The sequence below is a fragment of the Channa argus genome, chromosome 1 (genome assembly GCF_033026475.1).
Source record: "Channa argus isolate prfri chromosome 1, Channa argus male v1.0, whole genome shotgun sequence".
Taxonomy (NCBI): Eukaryota; Metazoa; Chordata; class Actinopteri; order Anabantiformes; family Channidae; genus Channa; species Channa argus.
The window spans coordinates 47,878,547-47,897,674 of record NC_090197.1 but is presented as its reverse complement, the minus strand read 5'-3'; the positions used below and the strand labels follow the sequence as shown (position 1 = coordinate 47,897,674).

At 37.7% G+C, this 19,128-nt stretch overlaps 3 protein-coding genes across 10 annotated transcripts; 1 reads left to right on the top strand and 2 right to left on the bottom strand.

Annotated features, from left to right (window-relative positions):
• Positions 1-1,184: 1,184 nt before the first annotated feature.
• On the bottom strand, positions 1,185-5,134 carry LOC137140187 (calcium homeostasis modulator protein 2-like). 5 transcript variants are annotated; one of them, XM_067528406.1, is made up of 3 exons: positions 4,912-5,134; positions 4,086-4,648; positions 1,185-2,921 (listed from the first exon to the last, which is right to left on the bottom strand). In XM_067528406.1, exons 2-3 carry the CDS (start codon positions 4,635-4,637, stop codon positions 2,511-2,513), a joined length of 963 nt encoding a protein of 320 aa, XP_067384507.1. In that variant the 5' UTR covers positions 4,638-4,648; positions 4,912-5,134; the 3' UTR covers positions 1,185-2,510. The 5 variants fall into 5 exon arrangements, with proteins under 5 accessions (XP_067384507.1, XP_067384471.1, XP_067384479.1 ...); XM_067528370.1 differs by having other exon boundaries at positions 4,928-5,134; XM_067528378.1 differs by having other exon boundaries at positions 4,086-4,645; positions 4,928-5,134.
• A 789-nt stretch (positions 5,135-5,923) lies between these two features.
• Positions 5,924-9,950, top strand: LOC137140165 (intraflagellar transport protein 20 homolog). 4 transcript variants are annotated; one of them, XM_067528332.1, is made up of 6 exons: positions 5,924-6,068; positions 6,942-7,080; positions 7,173-7,258; positions 7,427-7,530; positions 7,796-7,849; positions 9,032-9,950. In XM_067528332.1, exons 1-6 carry the CDS (start codon positions 5,985-5,987, stop codon positions 9,111-9,113), a joined length of 549 nt encoding a protein of 182 aa, XP_067384433.1. In that variant the 5' UTR covers positions 5,924-5,984; the 3' UTR covers positions 9,114-9,950. The 4 variants fall into 4 exon arrangements, with proteins under 4 accessions (XP_067384433.1, XP_067384441.1, XP_067384449.1 ...); XM_067528348.1 differs by having other exon boundaries at positions 6,020-6,158; XM_067528358.1 differs by lacking the exon at positions 5,924-6,068 and adding an exon at positions 6,158-6,293.
• A 700-nt stretch (positions 9,951-10,650) lies between these two features.
• calhm3 (calcium homeostasis modulator 3) lies at positions 10,651-17,513 on the bottom strand. The gene is made up of 4 exons (XM_067528321.1): positions 16,973-17,513; positions 15,528-15,655; positions 15,272-15,399; positions 10,651-12,844 (listed from the first exon to the last, which is right to left on the bottom strand). Exons 1-4 carry the CDS (start codon positions 17,257-17,259, stop codon positions 12,395-12,397), a joined length of 993 nt encoding a protein of 330 aa, XP_067384422.1. The 5' UTR covers positions 17,260-17,513; the 3' UTR covers positions 10,651-12,394.
• Positions 17,514-19,128: the final 1,615 nt, after the last annotated feature.

Here is a 19,128-nt window from a genome sequence, read left to right as displayed (position 1 = left end):
GTTAAATATTCCAGAGGGCACCTTAAACCATACCTTTTCAGTGCTTACAATATATTTAACCATTTTAATGTAACCACACAATAAATGTAAACCATTATAGTTTTTCAGCCCCATTCATAACATTAAAGTGAATCAACTTTAGCCATCTTCGGTCATAGCTTTCACAATGTAATTTTTCCTTATATAATTGTGTTTATTTTTCCAGAAAAAATTGAAGTATTTAAAATACACTTTTTGTAGTACTTTTACTTTTGTACTGCAGTAAAATATAGATAATCTGCTTTCTAGCAGAATAAAGGTTTTAGGCCATTACTTTTACTTGTGTACTTCTGTGTGTACTTCGTCTTTCTCTGCACACAGTTTATCACATTTTAGGCTCAACTGTTAATTTTAATGTTCAAGTTCTCTGCATACCTCATCCCCACACATCTAAAAAGTGTCTTTTGTTCTGTGGGCTGCTCCCAGCACTCCTGTAATTTGACCAGGTTAGCCCAGTAATTAACCCCTTTATCCTATTATTAGCATAATCTCTCCTGCCAGGTCTTGTTAGGCTGGGTTGGGTGTCAACTTTATTGCTCTACAGAATTTTCTACGGCTTGTGCAGTTAAAGGTGAACCATACACCACACGTCTACTACCAACCACTCAGTCTTGTTTATTGCCTCCTGGATATGTCTGTTACTCTATCCATCCATCACCATCTATTAATGTTTATCATCTTCAGGGTTATGAGGGTTCTATCCCAGCGGTAATTGGTCGAATGGCAGGGTACACCCTGAACAGGTCTCCAGTCAATCTCAGGGGCAACATAGAATCTGGACAAGGGATCCTTCAAACCTGAAACAACTGGAGCAAATTGCAGAAATGTATAATGCTCCAAACTGTTGGCTGCTACAGAAATAGCATTGCCTTTAAAGGTTGTGCAAACAAATATTAGGTGAAGAGTACCTCTTTTTGTCCATCTTATTTTAATGTATTACTTCCATCTTCATGTCAGATTTCCTAAGCTACAGTATGTATTTCAACACAAGCTTTGACCATTAAATGAGATTTTCCCTGACAGTAATTGTTAATTCCTGATTTTCAACCTTTGCCACGAAACTATAAATTATACCCTATTTGACAAATGTAGCACACACCCCAACATTCCATGTTACAAAATCCATATATGGTTCCAGCCACATCTCACACACAAATCACATGTAGATTTATTACTAGTTCCTATTTGCAATGAGAAACATTTCAGTACACTGGAATATAACAATTACAGTATATTTGAGACTCACTAAATGTTTAATGACTTGATTCTTTCTGCAGACTGTCAATAACATCTTCCTAAGTCAGTCTAATCAACCTAAGATGGCAGAATGCTACACTTTTTAGACGCCCATCCACTCGTGTTTTTACACTAGATTTCTCTTTTTCCCAGTATAATTCTACTTAGAATTACATCTTGAAATTTAGCCTTGATTCTTTCAGATGTTTTTCTGTGATTGTCTCACCTTCAGTTTAATACACATGCTGAATTCTTACATCCTTCATTACAGTTACCACCTGGTGTGGAGAGTGTTTAACACATCACATTGGCACCAATAGAAAATAAAAATTATTGTATGACCCAGCAACTCACAGTGAACTACTTATAGGTCTTTGTGATATATAACAAAATCCAGGATGGATCTTCGCTGCATAATGGAGTCTTGAAAGGTTCAGCACATACAGCTGGTACTATGCCACAATTATTGTTTTATAAAACCAATAGAAAGCAAAACATTTCACAAAAGTAATTTAATAAGTAATTTTAAGTAAAAGTAATTTAAAAGTAGTAAACTTAATTCAGTCAGTATGCAAACAAGAGCTGGTGGATTATAATAAACATGCTCTTATGGATCAGGTTAATACCAGGTAAAAATTGAAACCACAGTCCAATATCTTCTTCAACAAGCAACACACACATTTCAATTCAAGTAACACACTGAGGCAGAAACCTCTACATCCAAAGGACAGAACATCCAGACATAATCCAAGTAATAAAGTATCAGGACAGGTTTGTAGAGAGGAGAATACAGCTACTTTAGGACAGGCCTCTGCATCTGAAAGACTCCTGTGAACAACATGTCCACACTCTGACCAGAGCAGACTGTTGACTTGAAAGTACTTTAAAGAACAGCAGATATGAGTGGGATATGACAGGCTAAAAAGTAATATTCAGAAGATTGTTTACATCTTGAGCCCAAATATTCCAAAAAGCTTTAAGTCTAAAAACTATTTAAACAATAAATAAACAGTTTCCCTGTACACATGAAAATATAGTGTTCATCTGCATTTTTTCCAACCCTGAAGTGGGAAATAAAAGGCACATATATTACCCATATATATACCCATATACCCATATTATTTCCTGAAGGTACTGTAAACCTCTGCTAACTTGTCTGATATACTTTATCTGTTCTACCATGAAGTATACTGATGTCCTTGTGCTTGCTCTCAGTGGTCCACCTTGCTGAACTCTCAGCTGAGCATTTCCATCTCCTCCATGGCCTCCATGTTATTATCCTTGCTGTATGTGGCCCATTTGTTGAGCCTGCTGTAAAGGGGCAGCCCCCCCTTCTCCCTGTACAGATAGACTCCCGTCACTCTGTTCCAATTAGTGCTGACGATAGGACTGGCATGCTGGTACCGAGCCAGCTGCTCCTTCTCCTCGTTTTCCAGTGCCACGAAGCCAAAAAAGCTCTTCACGTTCTCTGCAGCCAGGAGCAAGGCATGGACCGCTGCCGTGCGCTGGAACAGTGAGTTTTCAGTAGAGCGGTACTGGGACCAGTAGTTCTCCTGCTGGTAGCCGAGTGGAGAGCAGCAGCGCTTCATGCACATCATCAGGAACACCATCAGAGACATTACTGCCACCAGAAGCCAGCCTATCAGCTGAAAGCAGAGACGGTAGTTGAGTTAACAGCTTGTGTTGAAGTTAAAGCCACTGGATAAACTGTTACACTATTGTTTCCTGGATGCATATTAATATCTTAGTCATAATATATATTACACACAGCTCTGCAACTGCAAAAAAATCTGTTTACCAGCGATTACAAACACCTTAACCAGAAAAATTGGGACTTTGTGTAAAATGCAAATAAAAACAGGATATATTATATTCATATGCAAATACTTTGATAATAATTTTGTTAGTTTTGAATTTTAAGCCAGCAACATGCTGGGGCCTTTTTGTGGTATTTCTTGCCTCATGATTCCCCAAATGTTTTAAATGGGAGATACTAAGAAGCCATGCTGTTGTAATTCAGGCAAAATGTGGTTTGCCATTGTGTTGTTGACCTATTTACCTACAGTATTCTATGATAGCAAAGTTTTATCTCTGCACCAAAGACAAGCAGGGAGTTTCCAGGAGCAGAGGCTCACATCAAAAAAATGTAAGGGGGCATCAAACACACTGCTAATATTGTAATGAGATTACCAAAAATGCATATAGCATCAGTCTGAAGGACAAGGCTGAAGCACGTAACAATGCACTGGCTTCATGGCAACAAGGTTTCAGTTTCTATTTTTCATGTGATGCATTTTCCATTATTTTAGAGGGTGCTAATTTAAATTCTGCGTAACAATGTAGTCAAATGTGTAACTAAAGCTAATATGAGGCTTAAGTGGTCTAACTTTAATAAATCAAATCTTTGATTAAAAAATACCCTCTTTGTGTTTCACTGTTGAGTTGCAGTGGAAGTACAATAACCAAAAGGAGGACTTTTGTTCTAGTAAAGCTGCGATTTTGGAAAATATCCACTTAATGTGACTCATTTGGATGGTTAAAGCCTTACGTTGTCTTCAAAACATTTTTAAAATTGTAATATGCACCGCCCCTAACACTTACCTAAGACACAGCTTTTGGAGGGATCTCTGAGAGCCTTTTAATTATAGCAAGTAAAAGCTCTATTAGAGTTCATATGGGCACCTGATTGTTGCTACAAGACACACTTAAAAAAATGTGAGCCCCATCTTTAATATGTTTGCTGATTTTACAATTTAAACTTTATAAAAAGAAACTGTTGTGTCAAACCAAAGTATAAAGTGTTCCACTACCTGAGATTCGTATTTCATTCGCCTCTCAATTTGTCCCCTGAAAACTTCCAGTTCCTTTGGGACACTTCCTTGACAGGGGAATGTTGCCATGACCTCTGACCCCTGTCCTGAAGGGAAGCCCTCCAGCGAACTGGGGTCAACAAACTCACTGAGGGCACACATGTAAGCCTGGCCCTGCAGCAAAGAGAGAACCGCCCAAGTCAGCGGAGCCACCACAGCTCGACCAATGATGCTTCCTAGCAGTGCAAAGGCTGCAACTCCTGACAGCTTCCGGCAATTTCTCAAGCGACATTCGGACACCAGGTCCCAGGTGCTTCTGTTCAATGTGATTCCTATGAGGAAAAATACCAGAGCTGGTACGCCAATGACAGCCAGGCCGTAGCAGTAGTTCCTCCCAGAGGAACAGGGACAGTCGAAAGCAAAGACGTTGTATGCAGTCTGACCGGCCACAGTTCCCAGAGCGATCAGACCATTGAAGATCATCACATCTTTGCTCTTGAAAAAGAGGGATGCAAACTTAAAGTTCTCTGTGATGAGTGTAGCTGCAGCCATGTTGGGAACTGCTGAGGAAAATAATACAAAGCTGTGTGTTTGGTTTACAGCTACTTCAAGCTGCAGAAAGACAGAGGAGAAGAAATTGAAAAGCTGAGAATAACTGAGAGAGAAACATTTGTAACAACTTTTTCTGTAATGAATGGTCATTGTTTCTTGGTTTCTTTGAGTGTTACACCTAAGTCCTGCTTATTGTGCCGAAACAGAAAAGACACAACAGATTCTTAGAAACATGCTCAGACGGAAGTTTTTGCTTATGAAAACAAAGACTTACTGTTATGGAAACTTACACTTTTGCCGTGTCCTGAGGTGGAACATGTGACTGAACATCAATAAACTACTCTAAACCTCGAGTGTAGTGACATCTCAGGAACTTTCCAAAAATTAAATTCAGCTATATATGTCCAAGGATGCAAAGAGAGATCCTTCTTTTTAGGTACAACTTTCAGTGTGTGTTAGCAATCTGGGTTCCAGTGATGACTCACCGTCAGGGACAGCCCTCTGAGTGAAAAAAAAATCTGAGAAATGTGGTGTGCAAGTAAAAACATGTGTTGGAGAGAGGAAGAATATCTGCCTTACAGAGAAACACTCACCTTGTCATTAAATTGACCTGACTGATCCAATTTAGGTTTTATTGCAAAAACTTCAATTTCAGCTTTGGAATTTTTTATTTGAGAGACAATTGAAAATAAGCAGAAACATATAACAACTGCAGGAGAATGTCTAAGGGACTGCAGAAATGTAAATTTTTTTGGGTTTGTTGGTTTATTTCCATATTTAACCTCAACTTCTTACTTATTAACTTCTCCCTCTTTTCTTTCAACTTCTTTTAACTTTAAAGCTTCACAACTCTCCTACGCAAATTTCCCCAGAAACTGCCTTTTCCAGAGGTTTTATTTTATAATTTTCTCTAAAATGGCTTTGCTGAGAGCTGGGAAACAGGCTAACAATAAACGCCCCAAATAGGTGGTGGAACTCAGTTCACATTAGATTGCATGTCATTGAAGAATATCTTTGGAAAACAAAGCAATAAATGGACTTATGGTACGTGTTTGCAAGAGGTAAATAAATAAAAGATCAAGCTGAGCAACAACTGCCTTTTTATAGTTCTGCTTCAGATTGCATAATTTCTTCTCAGCAGCTGAATTAACTAGTACCATTGATTTTAACAAATATATAGGGGCGCACAATTTCATCGTGCATAATATGTCCGTGATAAGCCACCATAGTTTGTAGTTTCCGTTTGAATTTCAAAATAAAAGCACGTCAACCTGAAATTGTTAACCTTTGGGCATAGGAAAGTATAAAAGTATAAGACGTTTTAATTTACGTTTGTTTCTATTGTGGATGATGGAAATGATCATGAGATATGATGAGATAGACACGCAGACAGCACAATGCAGTGTTTGGTTTCCTTGGCAGCAGCAGGAGGTGGAGCTTTTTCTTCCTTATTTGCTTTTGCCACATAGTCACACAACAACACATAGTCCTGTGTGCTCACGGTAATAGTGGTTTGAAAAGGTAAACGCACGATTTTCTGTCCCAAACGTAACTAAGTGAAGTTAACACATAGTTAGATCTAAATATCTGAGGAAGCGTATAGCTCGTAACGATGACAACGTTTTAAAGTCGCCGTCCGGTCGTGTTTTGTGTCAGGTTAGCTTTTCCATTAGCTATCTAATTGAATTAGCGCTAACTAACTAAAACGCCATCTAACCTAAAGCTTACATTAACGTTTAGTTTGTGGGATAAAAAAAAAAAAAAACTTCCCAATCTTCGGAAAAGCGTTTTACGCTCTCTAGTTAACCGCAGTAATAATGTGAGGTTAACTGTGTTAGCTTTAGGTAAATCCTCCAGAGTGTCACTTTACACATGGTTAATGTTAACCAGATGATTTACGCTACACCCACAGAAATCCCACTAACGTAATAGCTAATTGTACGTAACCAATGGTAATATCTTCCTTAAACCTCAACTAAACACACATTTCTTGGTTCGTCCTAACACAATTTCGTTGAAGGCACAGTCAACAGAATCGTTAGATTTGTTTGTAGCAAACACGTTAACAGGATTGAAAGCAAGTGGACTGGAGATCGTCAGCAAAACGTTTATGATAACGTCGGCAGGCTACGCCACTTGTCAGAATAACATATGTTATCGTGTAATACGCTCAGTTGATCTGAGTTTCCAGTTATCTGACATTTCTCTCTGTATTTATAATATACCATGTAAAAGAGTCTATTGCATGACCTACAAGTGTAATCTATATTATGTGAGCTATCCCTTTTCTCGACTTTGTTACAGGGCCCTGTGGCCATGGCTAAGGATCCATTAGCAGAGGCAGGTTGTTATTTTGATGAACTCAACAAGCTTCAGGTACTTGAACCTGATGTCAGCCAGAAGACATCAGAGCTCAAGGAGGAGTGTAAAGAATTTGTGGACAGTGAGTACTGAGGAATTCACGACCATCTTGTTATGTTTCTCAACTCCAATGCCAGTAGGAGATAAAAGTGTAACTTTCTAAAACAATTTCAGAAATCGGCCAGTTTCAGAAGATAGTTGGAGGTCTTATTGAGCTGGTTGATGAATTGGCAAAAGAAGCAGAGACAGAGAAAATGAAGGTAAGTATTGATTTTTGAAGCTGCTTTTCAGAAGTCATTCTATGTGCTGAACCTGAATTAGTTGAACTCTTGTTCAGCTCACCATAGCCGCGTTCAGATATACTGTACAATATACTTTTCTGCTCATGAGAGCATGACCTAACTAATAATTATCTCGTTATTCTTCAGGCAATAGGAGCCAGAAACTTGCTGAAGTCAGTGGCAAAACAGAGAGAGGCTCAGCAGCAGCAGCTTCAGGCTCTGATTGCCGAGAAAAAGATGCAACTTGAGAGGTAAAAAGTGTTTCGGTCAACCAACTTTGACCTAAATATTTCTCGACCTAAAATCTAGCACTAAAATTTGTCCAAAAGCATTTGTTTCTGTTCAAATGATAGCACTTCCCTGGCGCACTGTAAGAGCCAACCAGGGTTTCCTCTGTTATGTTTATGTTGTGTATGGTACGATTAATGAGATTAAGAAGTATACATATGCGTACTGATGATGTCATTAATGACATAATATGGCTTGGATGTTTGCCTTTATAATTTGCCTTTGTAGTTTACCTTTGATGTTTGGATTCAAAAGTGAGCAGCAAAGCTGTCTGAGCCAAGGGCAAGTCCAATATTGAATTCCTCTTCGAATTGTAATGTAAAATTCTTCTTGACCTGAAAGTACCTAAATGATTAATTGTATTGTAAATTCTTCTGTTGTATAATACTGATTACCTGAAAAATACACAATGTACTGTTTAGTTGTGCCACATAATGGCAATGATGACTAAAGCTCCTTATGGAGTACAGACAACTGGGAAGCCTGTATGATCACCCAGGGTTTCCTCTGTTACGTTTATGTTGTGTATTATAATAATGAAATTAAGCAATTTACATATGTGTACTGGTGACGTCACATGACTTTGATTTTTTTGCTTTTAAAGATTGCCTTTGTAGTTTACCTTTTAAGTAAGTTGTTTCCTTGACAACTGGACAACAATTTAAAGGTCCAGGTTCTGTCACTCCAACTAATGTGCTGAGCTAAATAAGACTTAACATATTTCAATAGCCCACTGTTATGTATCATTAGGATGTTTGTACTGCTGTAAAAGCAGATGTAAAACAAGTAAAGAATTATACAAACTGAAATTTTTGTTTTGGTCTGGTAAGGTTTTTTAAAAACAAACTGAGTGAACATTAAATCATACAGACAGCTATACATACTGTACAGTTATGGTTCGATTATTTTGGGGCCTCTGTGTCTTTATAATTGACTGATAATGAACTGACACAGTATACACAGAAGACACACAGCAGACTGCAGTTTTAACAGTTGAGTAGTGCAAATCCCTGCACCCCTACTGGTGAACATATGTGTCACCATGGTAACTAAATCTTTTACTGACACATGCAAGGTTCAACCGCAACATTAATACTACCTGGTGGTTTTAAAGTTGTGATGTACTGTCTGTGAAGGGAATTCACATTTTGGTCAGTGAAATTGTTATGATCCATTATTAATGTAGATATGTGTTACACATTAATGTCTAGTTTATATCATCTGTGACTTTTTAAATTACCAATTATTGTCCATTACTACCTCTTGTGGTAGGATTCAGGAATATAGGCGATTCATTACTAATATATTTTAATAAAGATACCAGCATGTATCAACCTGTAGCACTCTGCAATATGAAGATGTCTGGTACACATTTAGAAAGTAATCAGTTTCAAAAGAGATGGGTTTTGTTTTATTGCATTCATTCTGTAATGATTTGTAATCTGTTCTTATTCCTTTTTTCAGGTATCGTATAGAGTATGAAGCATTGTCTAGAGTGGAGTCTGAGCAGAACGAATTCATCAACCAGTTTATTCTACAGAAATAAGGCTATGACTTCTTCAGTCAAATTTCCAGAGTGCCTGTTCTGTTTTCTCTGGGTGAGACCCACTTCGGAGAATTTACTGGATTTCTGTTCAGTATACTCAAAGCTCCTACTTGAAACATCTCCACCTCCTCTTCCAACTTCTTTTGGCCATGCTTATTCATGTGAAGGAACAGCCAGCTGCCTGCTGTAGTCGGTCAGCAGGTGTGAGGGATTCCAGTTGTGCTGGGGCGGCGTCGCGTTGATGAAATCTCCATAATTGATAAAAACAAAAAAAATACGTCAATCGACAAAAAAAAAAACAGATCTTAGGTGCAGCCCCTAGTTTCCAGTGTTGTAAGCTTGAACATTTAGTTCAGACCAAATATCTCAGAATCTCAGCCAACAAGGAAGATGATGGAGCTATTTATACAAGAGACGTTTATTTATACTATTTATACTGAAGAATCACTCTGTATATCTAGTTTTATTACTTTTTGTATTAATGGAAATACTGCATGTGCATGCATCTGTAAATACATGTTAATTTTAAATGATACAACCAATCTTTGGGAACAACACAGAAGGAGCTGTCTCCTTCATTATTGTTGTCTCTTATGTATGACATTGTCTTTATGTATAATGTCTTGTTGAATAAATCCTGTATATTGCACAAAAAAATATGGTATTATTGCTGCAAAGATGACGGACAGGGCAGCAACATATAATAGCAATTTTATATATTGTTTTAATGAAGATAACTTGGTATCCTTTTCCTCAAATAGTTTTTCGATTGGAGGCATAAAAAACTCAACACATTCAACATAATTGCAACATTGTTCTATTAATAAACACACTGACTGAAGCATCATGTGTTCTCTTTAAACATTTGCCATTGAACTCGTCTCTTAATTAAGCTTGTCGACTCATGTTTCTTACAGTCCCGAGGGATTAAATAGAACTCTTTTATTAAGTCAGTTGACTAGAGCTGGGCAACTAAGAAATATGAATCAGTCATATGTTTGACAGTCTGACAAATTTAAATTTAGATTTCAATGGTATTGTTCTGACACTACAGTAGTTCCATGCTTATTCTAGTAATGAAACTTTCAGCAAGATATAAATGGTATTGTCTGAACATTTTTAATTAATCCACAGGAATAACAAATACTTGTCACTACAGTTTTTGCCCATGCACTCTACAGAGGTCGGGTGTGGGGTGGTGACCGGCTGATGAATGCATGTCTTCACACATTGGGGGGGATGGGGGATGGTGAATAAAGGTTCAATTGCGGCAAGGAAGCGATAATAAGAAAAAAAATTACTTTATATGTCTCCAAATAGTTCTTAGTTTAAACAGTTAAGTATAAAAAATGGCAAAGAAGTTATTTAATAACTGTAAATATGAACGTAGTTAAACTAAGATGATAAAAGGCTTCATTGATGCCCAAGGGGGGGGGAATCCTCTCGCATTAACCATAACACATCATGATAGTATTTTTAACTAATGACCTTATGTGTAAAATTGCTCCTGTTAGCATTAAATTTAGTAATTGCTAAGGCTGATACAACCGGCTCTTTGTGTCTGAAATCTTAGAGGTGGAGAAAAGTCGGAAGTTTTTTTTTTTTTTTGGTAGATCCACAGTTTGTTTAATTACAGTAGATGTCACGACATCATACAGTTACTTAGGCTACAGGGACAGGGACAGGATGCAGGCATGAAATTTACATCAGCTTTTTTCCCCCAGTCATTTGCTACATCCCTTATTCTTTATATATGTGTTGTCTGAAAAATGAAGCTTAATTACTGTGGGGTGGTAAGTATCAACAATTATCTCTATTACTTTTATCAAAAGGACTAATACTTTTTCAAATTTTGCCCATTTTGCAAGGCAACGTTTGAGCAGTTAGTAGCGTCTCAGCAACCAAGTGACAGCAGATCTTAAACTGTTTCCGCCAGGTAACAGATACAGCTGAATCACGTCATGTGATCAGTTTCAGAGCTGCTTCCAAACTCTTTACCTGACAGTTTTCTCCATCATGATACACAGTGGACACACAGACGTGCACACATACACACACACACACACACACACAAAAAACAATTTCAAAATAAAGGTAATTTTGATAATTTTGACAATTCTTTAACATGTACATGATAAAAAGAGTTTGTGGTGAAGTCTCCCTACAGTAATAGGTCCAGGCTGTAACATAAGCACAGATTTCTGTAGTGCAGGATATGGACGTTTAAAATAAATTTCTTTACTAAAGGTGTTTAAAAATTACACCATTCAAATTGTGAAATAAAATAGAAAGTACATCTTGTACAATAAAAGGCCCAGGTTCTAACAGAAACACCCATCACTGAACTACAGGAAAAACCTTTCAAAATACAAACTTTTTATTACTTAGCATTTAAATGGTAAAAAAGGTTCTTGGTAAACTCTAACTTTATAATATCAACTTCTCTTTAAATGTCTTCTTTTTGTCAACTTCTTACTCATTTATTTCTTCCTTTTTTCCTATCAACTTTTAATGTCAACTTTTTACTTATTAACTCCTTCCTTTTTTCTTTCAGCTTTTCATGTAAACTTCGTGCTTTTTAACTTCTTCCTTTGTTTATTTCAACTTTTAATGTCATCTTCTTATTTATTAACTTCTTCCTTTGTTTCTTTTAGTGTTTGCTTTCTTTATTTCCTTCTTTCTTTCATCTTGTTTCATTCTCCTTTTGTCCATATATATCTCTCATCATATTCCAGTTATTACCAACCATTTACTTGTGTGCATTTGATTGGTAATAAAAATAATTTATTATTGTACGTTTTAGTGGAATTTTCATGTGAGTCTCTAAAGTTTGCATGTTTCCATCAATCTCTGCGGTTCAGCTCCATGTCAACAGCCCGTATGCAAAGGCAGGCAGCCCAAACCCTACCATATTCAAATTACCTTTACAACATGTTTAGGCCTAGATAGGAACTCTAGCTCACACTGAGACTGCTTCTCTGCTTCATATTTCTTTTTTACCATTGACTTCTGCTCCATTACCTTTGACCTCTTCTCAGACCTACAACAGATTATGCTCTGGGGGGCCCTCTGAGCCTACAATGCGAAGAGATACACAAATCAAATCTGCACCATTTAATTTGCAGGTGTTTTGTCTCTCTCTGCTGTCAGTTTCTGTTTTTATTATAATTCTAGTCTTTTAACTGAGCTCTGTGACTTTCAAATAACGAAATAGGGCCAGAATGTGAGAGTATGAGTGTGTCCCAGACACAAAGAGTTATTTTTCTTCGGGTTAGTGTGTCCTACACATCAGAGTATAAAATCTTCCCTTCACGGTCTTCCCAGGTAATACACATCTTGGGTCTGTGGGCGATTCTGGTCACGTCCAGTTCAGGCTTACTGTAGTACCACTTGTTGAGCAGCTGGTCCATCTGCTCCTGCTTTGATATGCCATGAAGTCTCTCCTCTTCTTCATCCTCCCATTCTTCTTGGCATTTGGTGAAAAAGGGTGGGTGGGGAAGACGGACTATGGTGTCCTCCCTCATGTCCTCAAAAAACTGCACCACACATTTCCGGGCAAAGTCGCGAGCGTGTAGAACACAGGTTTCATCAAACAACTTCTGCTCCACGTCCAGATAGTTGCTCCAGTAGCGTGTTTGCAGGAAGGTAGCGTGGTCTTCGAAACAGGGCTTAATGAGCCGTCCTAGGGCTCCGAGTGCAATCATGAAGAGAAGAATGGACCATCCAACTGCCTAGAAAGGGCAAGGAATGTTAGTCATGCAAAGGGAACAAAAGCTGTCATACATGTGGTTCAGTGACGAGTTACAAAACCAGTCAGAAGCCACCTTTATTCTTGATATTGTGTGTCTGTGTCTGTGTGTGTGTGTGTGTGTGTGTGTGTGTGTGTGTGCGTGTGTGCACGCAAACACCTGACTAGTCAAAAGAAACAAATTGAACACTACTCAGACTCTGTCTAAATACAAAGCTTGTCATTTGGTGTGAAAGTCAGTGTTGAGGATAGGCCATATGTGAGCACAATTGAGATTTAAAAGCTTCCTCAAGGATATGAGATATGGTTATCAATTATTTTTAAATCTAATTGAACTCCCTTCAGCAAAGCCAATGCAATGTACAAGTGACTTAATCTGATACTCAGCTCTATGTCCTTGTTGAAGCTGAAGCTTGTTTGACCTGAAAACCTGAAAACCTAGACCTAGACCATCGAGATGCTAGAAATGGTCAATCAACTGATCAATTTACAGTAACCTTTGTCAATTATTTTGTCTCACACAAAGATAAGGTTAAAAATCTTGGTGTAATTTTGGATACTACTCTCTCCTTCAATCATAACATTACAGATATCACCAGAGCGATTGTAATGTACTGCTGCCTGGTTTAACAAATTCAAGCATTAGAAATCTCCAGATGGTCCTGAACACCGCAGCTGGGATTCTTATAGGAACTAGGAAGTTTTTTACATTACACTTATCCTTGCATCACTCCATTGGCTTCCTATAAAGGTCAGATTGGATTCTAAGGTGCTTCTATTGAACTACAAGATTTGCTCTCAGTCATGAGTATTATTACATATCCCTAAGGTTAAGAAAAGATCAGCTGGTGGAAGAGCCTTTTTTATCGTGCTACTTTCCTTTGGATGGTCAAACATTAAACAATATAAAACAATATTAATCTGAATCCTTGTGTAGTGTTAAAATATATTTTGAAGTGGGTTTGTTTTTAGAGTGATAATTTCGCTGTTTTTCCACAGTGTTGCTGAGCCACGTGGGATAAAGGTAAAAAGTTAGCAAATTTGTCAAACTTGTACCTGGACACAGACAGATAAACGTTATTCCCACGCTACTCAGATTGTTTCTGGATATATAATGGAATAGCAATGTACAGTTTTGCATGAACAATTGACTGATTTGGCCTCAGTAATTTTAAATATTCTGTTGTGATCAAATTGTTAGGAATTAAAAGTGCAAAAAGCTAATTTAAAGAAAATTTAAATCAATGAACTACATTTACAAGTGGTTTGTCGTTGTCTTTATTTATCTTTAGACAAAATGCTGTCGAAGAGTTTTGAATCACCAACCAAGTTCAACATTGGTTAGCTTCACTGAGATTAACCCTGGGTGCCCTGGTTAAATCCCGCTGTAGTCAGATTCTAAGGTAAATGTAGAGAACCAAATGCCTGAGAAGGGGGAGAAGAATGTGTGCAATGCTGACATGAGATGAATCACAACAGCATTCCACAGTGGAAGAATCAGAAATATACATTGATTACATCAGCTGCGTCCTCCCTATCACCAGCAAGGAAGAAGAGGAAACCTAAGGATGAAGAGCAAGTCGTAGCTGAGCTACAAACAGGTTTATTTTAAAGAGGCAGTGTAATAACTTCATTGTCTGTGATGCTATTCCTATTTTTCTCATTTGCTATTTTCTACACAAGAAGTCACTATACACATTAACTGGGATTCAGTGGGCTGTAGTTGTTCAGATTAAAATTTTTGGAACTGTTTTCTATATGTCAGCAAGTGTGCATGTGCAGGAGCTTATCCCAGCTGTCACTGGGCAAGAGGAAGGTTCCACCCTGGACACGTTTCCAGTCTATTTCAGGGCTAACACACAGGGACATACACAGACAGACAACCATTCACACTCACAACTACAGGCAATTTCGAGTCATCATTTAACCTAATATGCTTGTTTTGGGACTGTGGGAGGAAACCAGAGTACACCTGATATAATATTTAGCTATAAACATATGGCAACTATTAGGATAAGAAAAGGGACAAGGAAAAGGATACAAAATAATAGAGAAGGTCCTAAATGATATTAGAGACACTGCTGCTAGAACTACTTGTAACATTAAATGTGTTGAGCTAGTTAAACCTGATCTAGTTTCCTTTTGATTTTTTCATTACAAATCAGTTTGGGTTTAGAGCCAATCTCTTTATTTCACTCAGTGTATAATTCATGATTAGTTTCTCTAATCTCTAGTTTTGTCGTTGTTTAGTTAATCTGGTTCTGGCTTTCCACCTTTCATGTTCATATAAGTCATTCTTTAGTTAGCCTTTGTGTGTGTGTGTGTGTGTGTGTGTGTGTGTGTCGTAAAGTATATAATGTTGTATAATAGTAGTGTAAGTGTATGTATGCTGCCGGTTTAAACAGCTTACTTGTGAATAGCAGCGGACATAACGAGAGACTGCTTTGCGGAATGAGCTGTTTGTGAAGATAGTGTCCTCTTTGCAGGGGACTTTGGCCATGATTTTGATCACATCCAAACCTGTGTTGTTGGGAAAACCTTAGGAAAAACATATCATGTCATATATTATTTTGACCAGTGATGATGTGCTTTGTTTAGACTGCAGTGATATTATCCATTAAAATTAAAATTCTCTTCGTGGAATGTTTGCATGGGTTTGAAGATACCTGAGAAGAGCGCAGGGTCTACACTCACACTGAAAGCGCAGATAAAGATTTTTCCATCCAGCAAAGTAACCAGGATCCACACCATCGGGGCCAACAGAGCCCTCTGTAACATGGCTGAGAACAGATACCTGCAGCAAGGAACAGAGTGAATCAAATTCATAGTCTCTCTCTGTATTATCTAAAACTTCACTGTCAAATATAATCTGACTCATATATCTGATTATATCTGATTTGCTAATGGTTTTCCAAATTTGAATAAGTTCATGATCAACACTTCAGTGTCTTTGTGTTACTATAGTGTAGTTAAGACTCTCTAGCTGACAGAACGCAGATGACAAGACACAACGGAAGCTCACTGATAAACATGTTTGTTCAATTCTCACTTATCACTGGGACTTATGTCCTGGAACTAGTTCTTGACCAACAACAGTGATGCAGGTTTTGGTCTCTGGACCAGCACAATGTTACTGTTTCAAACCGGATACTAAAAAACATTTACAGCCTGTTCCCAAAGTTGCCCCAACAGTAATACTCGCTAGTATTACTCATCCAGTTAGGAGGAGCAGGAGGAATAAAACTACCAACAACAATATTTGAAAAAAGCCATGAACAGTTACTCGCTATTTGAAACAGGAAACAAGTACTTCTGACTTGGCTGAATCTGACTTTTTCAATTAAATATCTCCAGAACCATGAATAAACATGTATTGCAACTTTATTAGAGACATTAGAAGTCATATTTGTCGCATACATCTGTCACGGTGTTAGTTTTACTTGTAAAGTTCTGAAATTAGTTAAATATTTCCTGTTTTATTGAATTTAAATAAATGTATACATATATTTAAATAAGCTACAGAATTTATTGTTGAAATTCTGTTATTGCAGAGCATGTAGACACAAATGGGCTCGGGGTCCGCAAGAGCCCAGGGAGTCCTTGGGTTGAAAGCCTGTGCATGAAGCAAGTATTTCTACTTTTTAAGTCATAGAGCTCAATTAAAAGATGGTAACACAATGACACACAAAATGCAAAAAGTACAAATAATTGAGAACAAAAACATGAAATATATGCAGGACTATAACTACTGCAAAGCCTCCATAAAAAAACCTAAAAGAGAGATGATGATGAAAGCTGGATACATAGTTGTTGTCTCTGGCAGTCTCTTGGGTGAGGGCCTTTTACCTGTCTTTGCTTAGGGACCCATTTTGTCATAATATACATAGTTGATGCCAAAAAACATCTGTTAACAAGATGGCTCAACAGAAGGACACCAGTAGTGCCAACCCATAATTCAAGTCACACTGGTGCTAATAGCTTTGATAGACACTGAAAAAAAATGTTCACAATCCAAAACACTAAAAAGCTAAAATTTATAGTGGTTTAATTTCAAAACAGCTATACATTCTCTACATGCTTCTGTTAGACTGTTATAGTACATCTCACTTACTTCACCACAGCAGGATTTTTGGATCTGTTCCCAATGGGTCGCAGCCACTCGTCCATCATGACCCCCGTATGTCTGTTGACCAGGACCCCAAGGAAGAATAGTATGATGGGCGGTACTATCATCACTCCGAGAGAGTACAATTTATTGTACTGAGGAAGACATGGGCAGTTAAAGTCGAAGCTGGTGTAGAGCTTGACGCTGACTAAAGCCAGAATGATACAGATCCCATTGGAGATGGACTCAGAGTTGGACTGGAAGTACTGCAGAACTAACTTCAGACGCTCCATAGCTTTAATATATTAATGTTGACGCTGGATACAGAACCTATCGAACTAGTGATGGAAGCACAAATAATTCTAATAGTAATTTATAGTAAAAAGAAGTCTTTCTTAAGAACAAACAAATTTAAAACTTTCTTTTAGTACTGTTAAAGAAAATCTACCTCAAAATATGAACCAATCCTTTGGGAAGAAAAGTCTTAAATCCACAATTTAACAACCTGAGCTTTTGTTGAAGTATATCAGTCCTGGCGTGAGTTTGGCACTGATGCAAGGGACAGTATGAGAATGCATGAATACACCTGAACAGGTGACAGAGCTGTGTAGCCACGCCCTGAGTCACTGTTAAAGGCATACAGAGGGAAAAAGAGCCACAGCCGTAACTTGTGGAATGGCTGTATTATAGTCATGACTGGGCCTCATTCTTCAAAGAATACGTGACTACAATACAGCAGGGTTTGGTTTGCTCTGTAAAGTTCAAATAGACTTAGAAAATTCCTTATATTCATAAAAGCTTGTTGGGAAATAATATAAAATTATATATAATACAATGAATTCCTAGTTACAAACGTATTTAAATTGTGTTTAGCATTGTGTTTAATCACTTCATCTTTTAATAGCATTAATATAATAAGTGAGAACTGAGGAAACCTTTCTTTTTTCTGTTCGGCTGTTCCCTTTCAGAGGTCACAGCGAATCATCTGTCTCCATCTAACCCTATCATCTGCATCCTCTTCTCTTACACCAACTAACTTCATGTCCTCTCTCACTACATCCATAAATCTCCTATTTGGTCTTCCTCTAGACCAACTGCCTGACAGCTCCGTCCTCAGCATCCTCCTATTATTATATATTCACAATCTTTCCTCTGAAAATGTCCAAACCACTTCAATCTGGCCTGACTTTACATCCATGAAAACTGAAGACACCAATTACTCTAATTTTGAGCAAAAGTTTTTCTCACTTCTGCTTCATATATACAATTTCAGCTCTTTACCAGTTCAGAGCTTTTACCTCATAATGTTCCAAATGTTTACAATGTGTGACAGGTGTAGACTGCAAGCAGGTCAGCTGTTGTAATATCTGTAGAATGTGGTTTAGTATTGTTTTGATCAGTTCAACAATAGTGGGCATAAGAAACTGACCTATCCTGATATGGACCGGTTGTCAATTAACGTGATTCATCTTTTTGTTTGTTTTAACAATTTTCTGAGTTTTAACCTTTTTAGAAACAATTTTAAACAAATTAACATCCATTTTCTGTACCTGCTATTCCTGTTTAGGTCACAGGGTTGAGGGGGCTGGAGTCTATCCCAGCTGTCACCTGTCCAGGGTTTCTAGTCTGTCTCACATAGAGACATAGATGGAGCGGTCTTCCAAGGACCATAGGGTCAGTGGATCAATCTCCGCTCTTGGATACATGTCGAAGTGTCCTTGGGCAAGACGTTGAAACCCAACTTGGTCCTGGTGGATTAGGTGAGCACCTTGCATGGCAGCTACTGCCATCAGTGTTTGTGTGAATGGGAGTCAATATTTTAAAGCGCTTTGGATAAAAGCGCTATATAAGTGGCCGTTTATCTACATAAAAAGACAAAACCATTCATACATTTTACAATTCATAAAAAGACAGAACATGCAAACTTCACACAGAAGGGCTAACATTTTATGTGAAGTATAAAATATGATGCAACATACTCCTAATCCACAGCTTCACCTGATGAATCAATGTGGTAGTACATGAAACTGTGGTATCATTCCAGTTCTGAGAAAATGTTCAGAACCGCTGAGCTAATATATGTTCTTTAGAACATATAGTAGGATTCCTGTTTAAATTTCTGTGGAATTTATAAGAAACCCAGGATATGATGACCCACCTGA

Excerpts from the sequence above, each read along its gene's own strand:
- calhm3 (XM_067528321.1), bottom strand. The coding sequence starts at position 17,259 with ATGGAGCGTCTGAAGTTAGTTCTGCAGTACTTCCAGTCCAACTCTGAG. Across the intron at positions 15,656-16,972 it reads AAAAATCCTGCTGTGGTGAA|GTATCTGTTCTCAGCCATGT; the intron begins GTAAGTGAGATG and ends TCCTTGCTGCAG. Across the intron at positions 12,845-15,271 it reads ATGTCCGCTGCTATTCACAA|GCAGTTGGATGGTCCATTCT; the intron begins GTAAGCTGTTTA and ends TGCCCTTTCTAG.
- LOC137140165 (XM_067528332.1), top strand. The coding sequence starts at position 5,985 with ATGATGGAAATGATCATGAGATATGATGAGATAGACACGCAGACAGCA. Across the intron at positions 6,069-6,941 it reads TTCCTTGGCAGCAGCAGGAG|GGCCCTGTGGCCATGGCTAA; the intron begins GTGGAGCTTTTT and ends ACTTTGTTACAG. Across the intron at positions 7,850-9,031 it reads CAAAGCTGTCTGAGCCAAGG|GTATCGTATAGAGTATGAAG; the intron begins GCAAGTCCAATA and ends TCCTTTTTTCAG.
- LOC137140187 (XM_067528370.1), bottom strand. The coding sequence starts at position 4,967 with ATGTTCAGTCACATGTTCCACCTCAGGACACGGCAAAAGT. Across the intron at positions 4,649-4,927 it reads CCTCAGGACACGGCAAAAGT|CAGTTCCCAACATGGCTGCA; the intron begins GTAAGTTTCCAT and ends TATTTTCCTCAG. Across the intron at positions 2,922-4,085 it reads GAATGAAATACGAATCTCAG|CTGATAGGCTGGCTTCTGGT; the intron begins GTAGTGGAACAC and ends CTCTGCTTTCAG.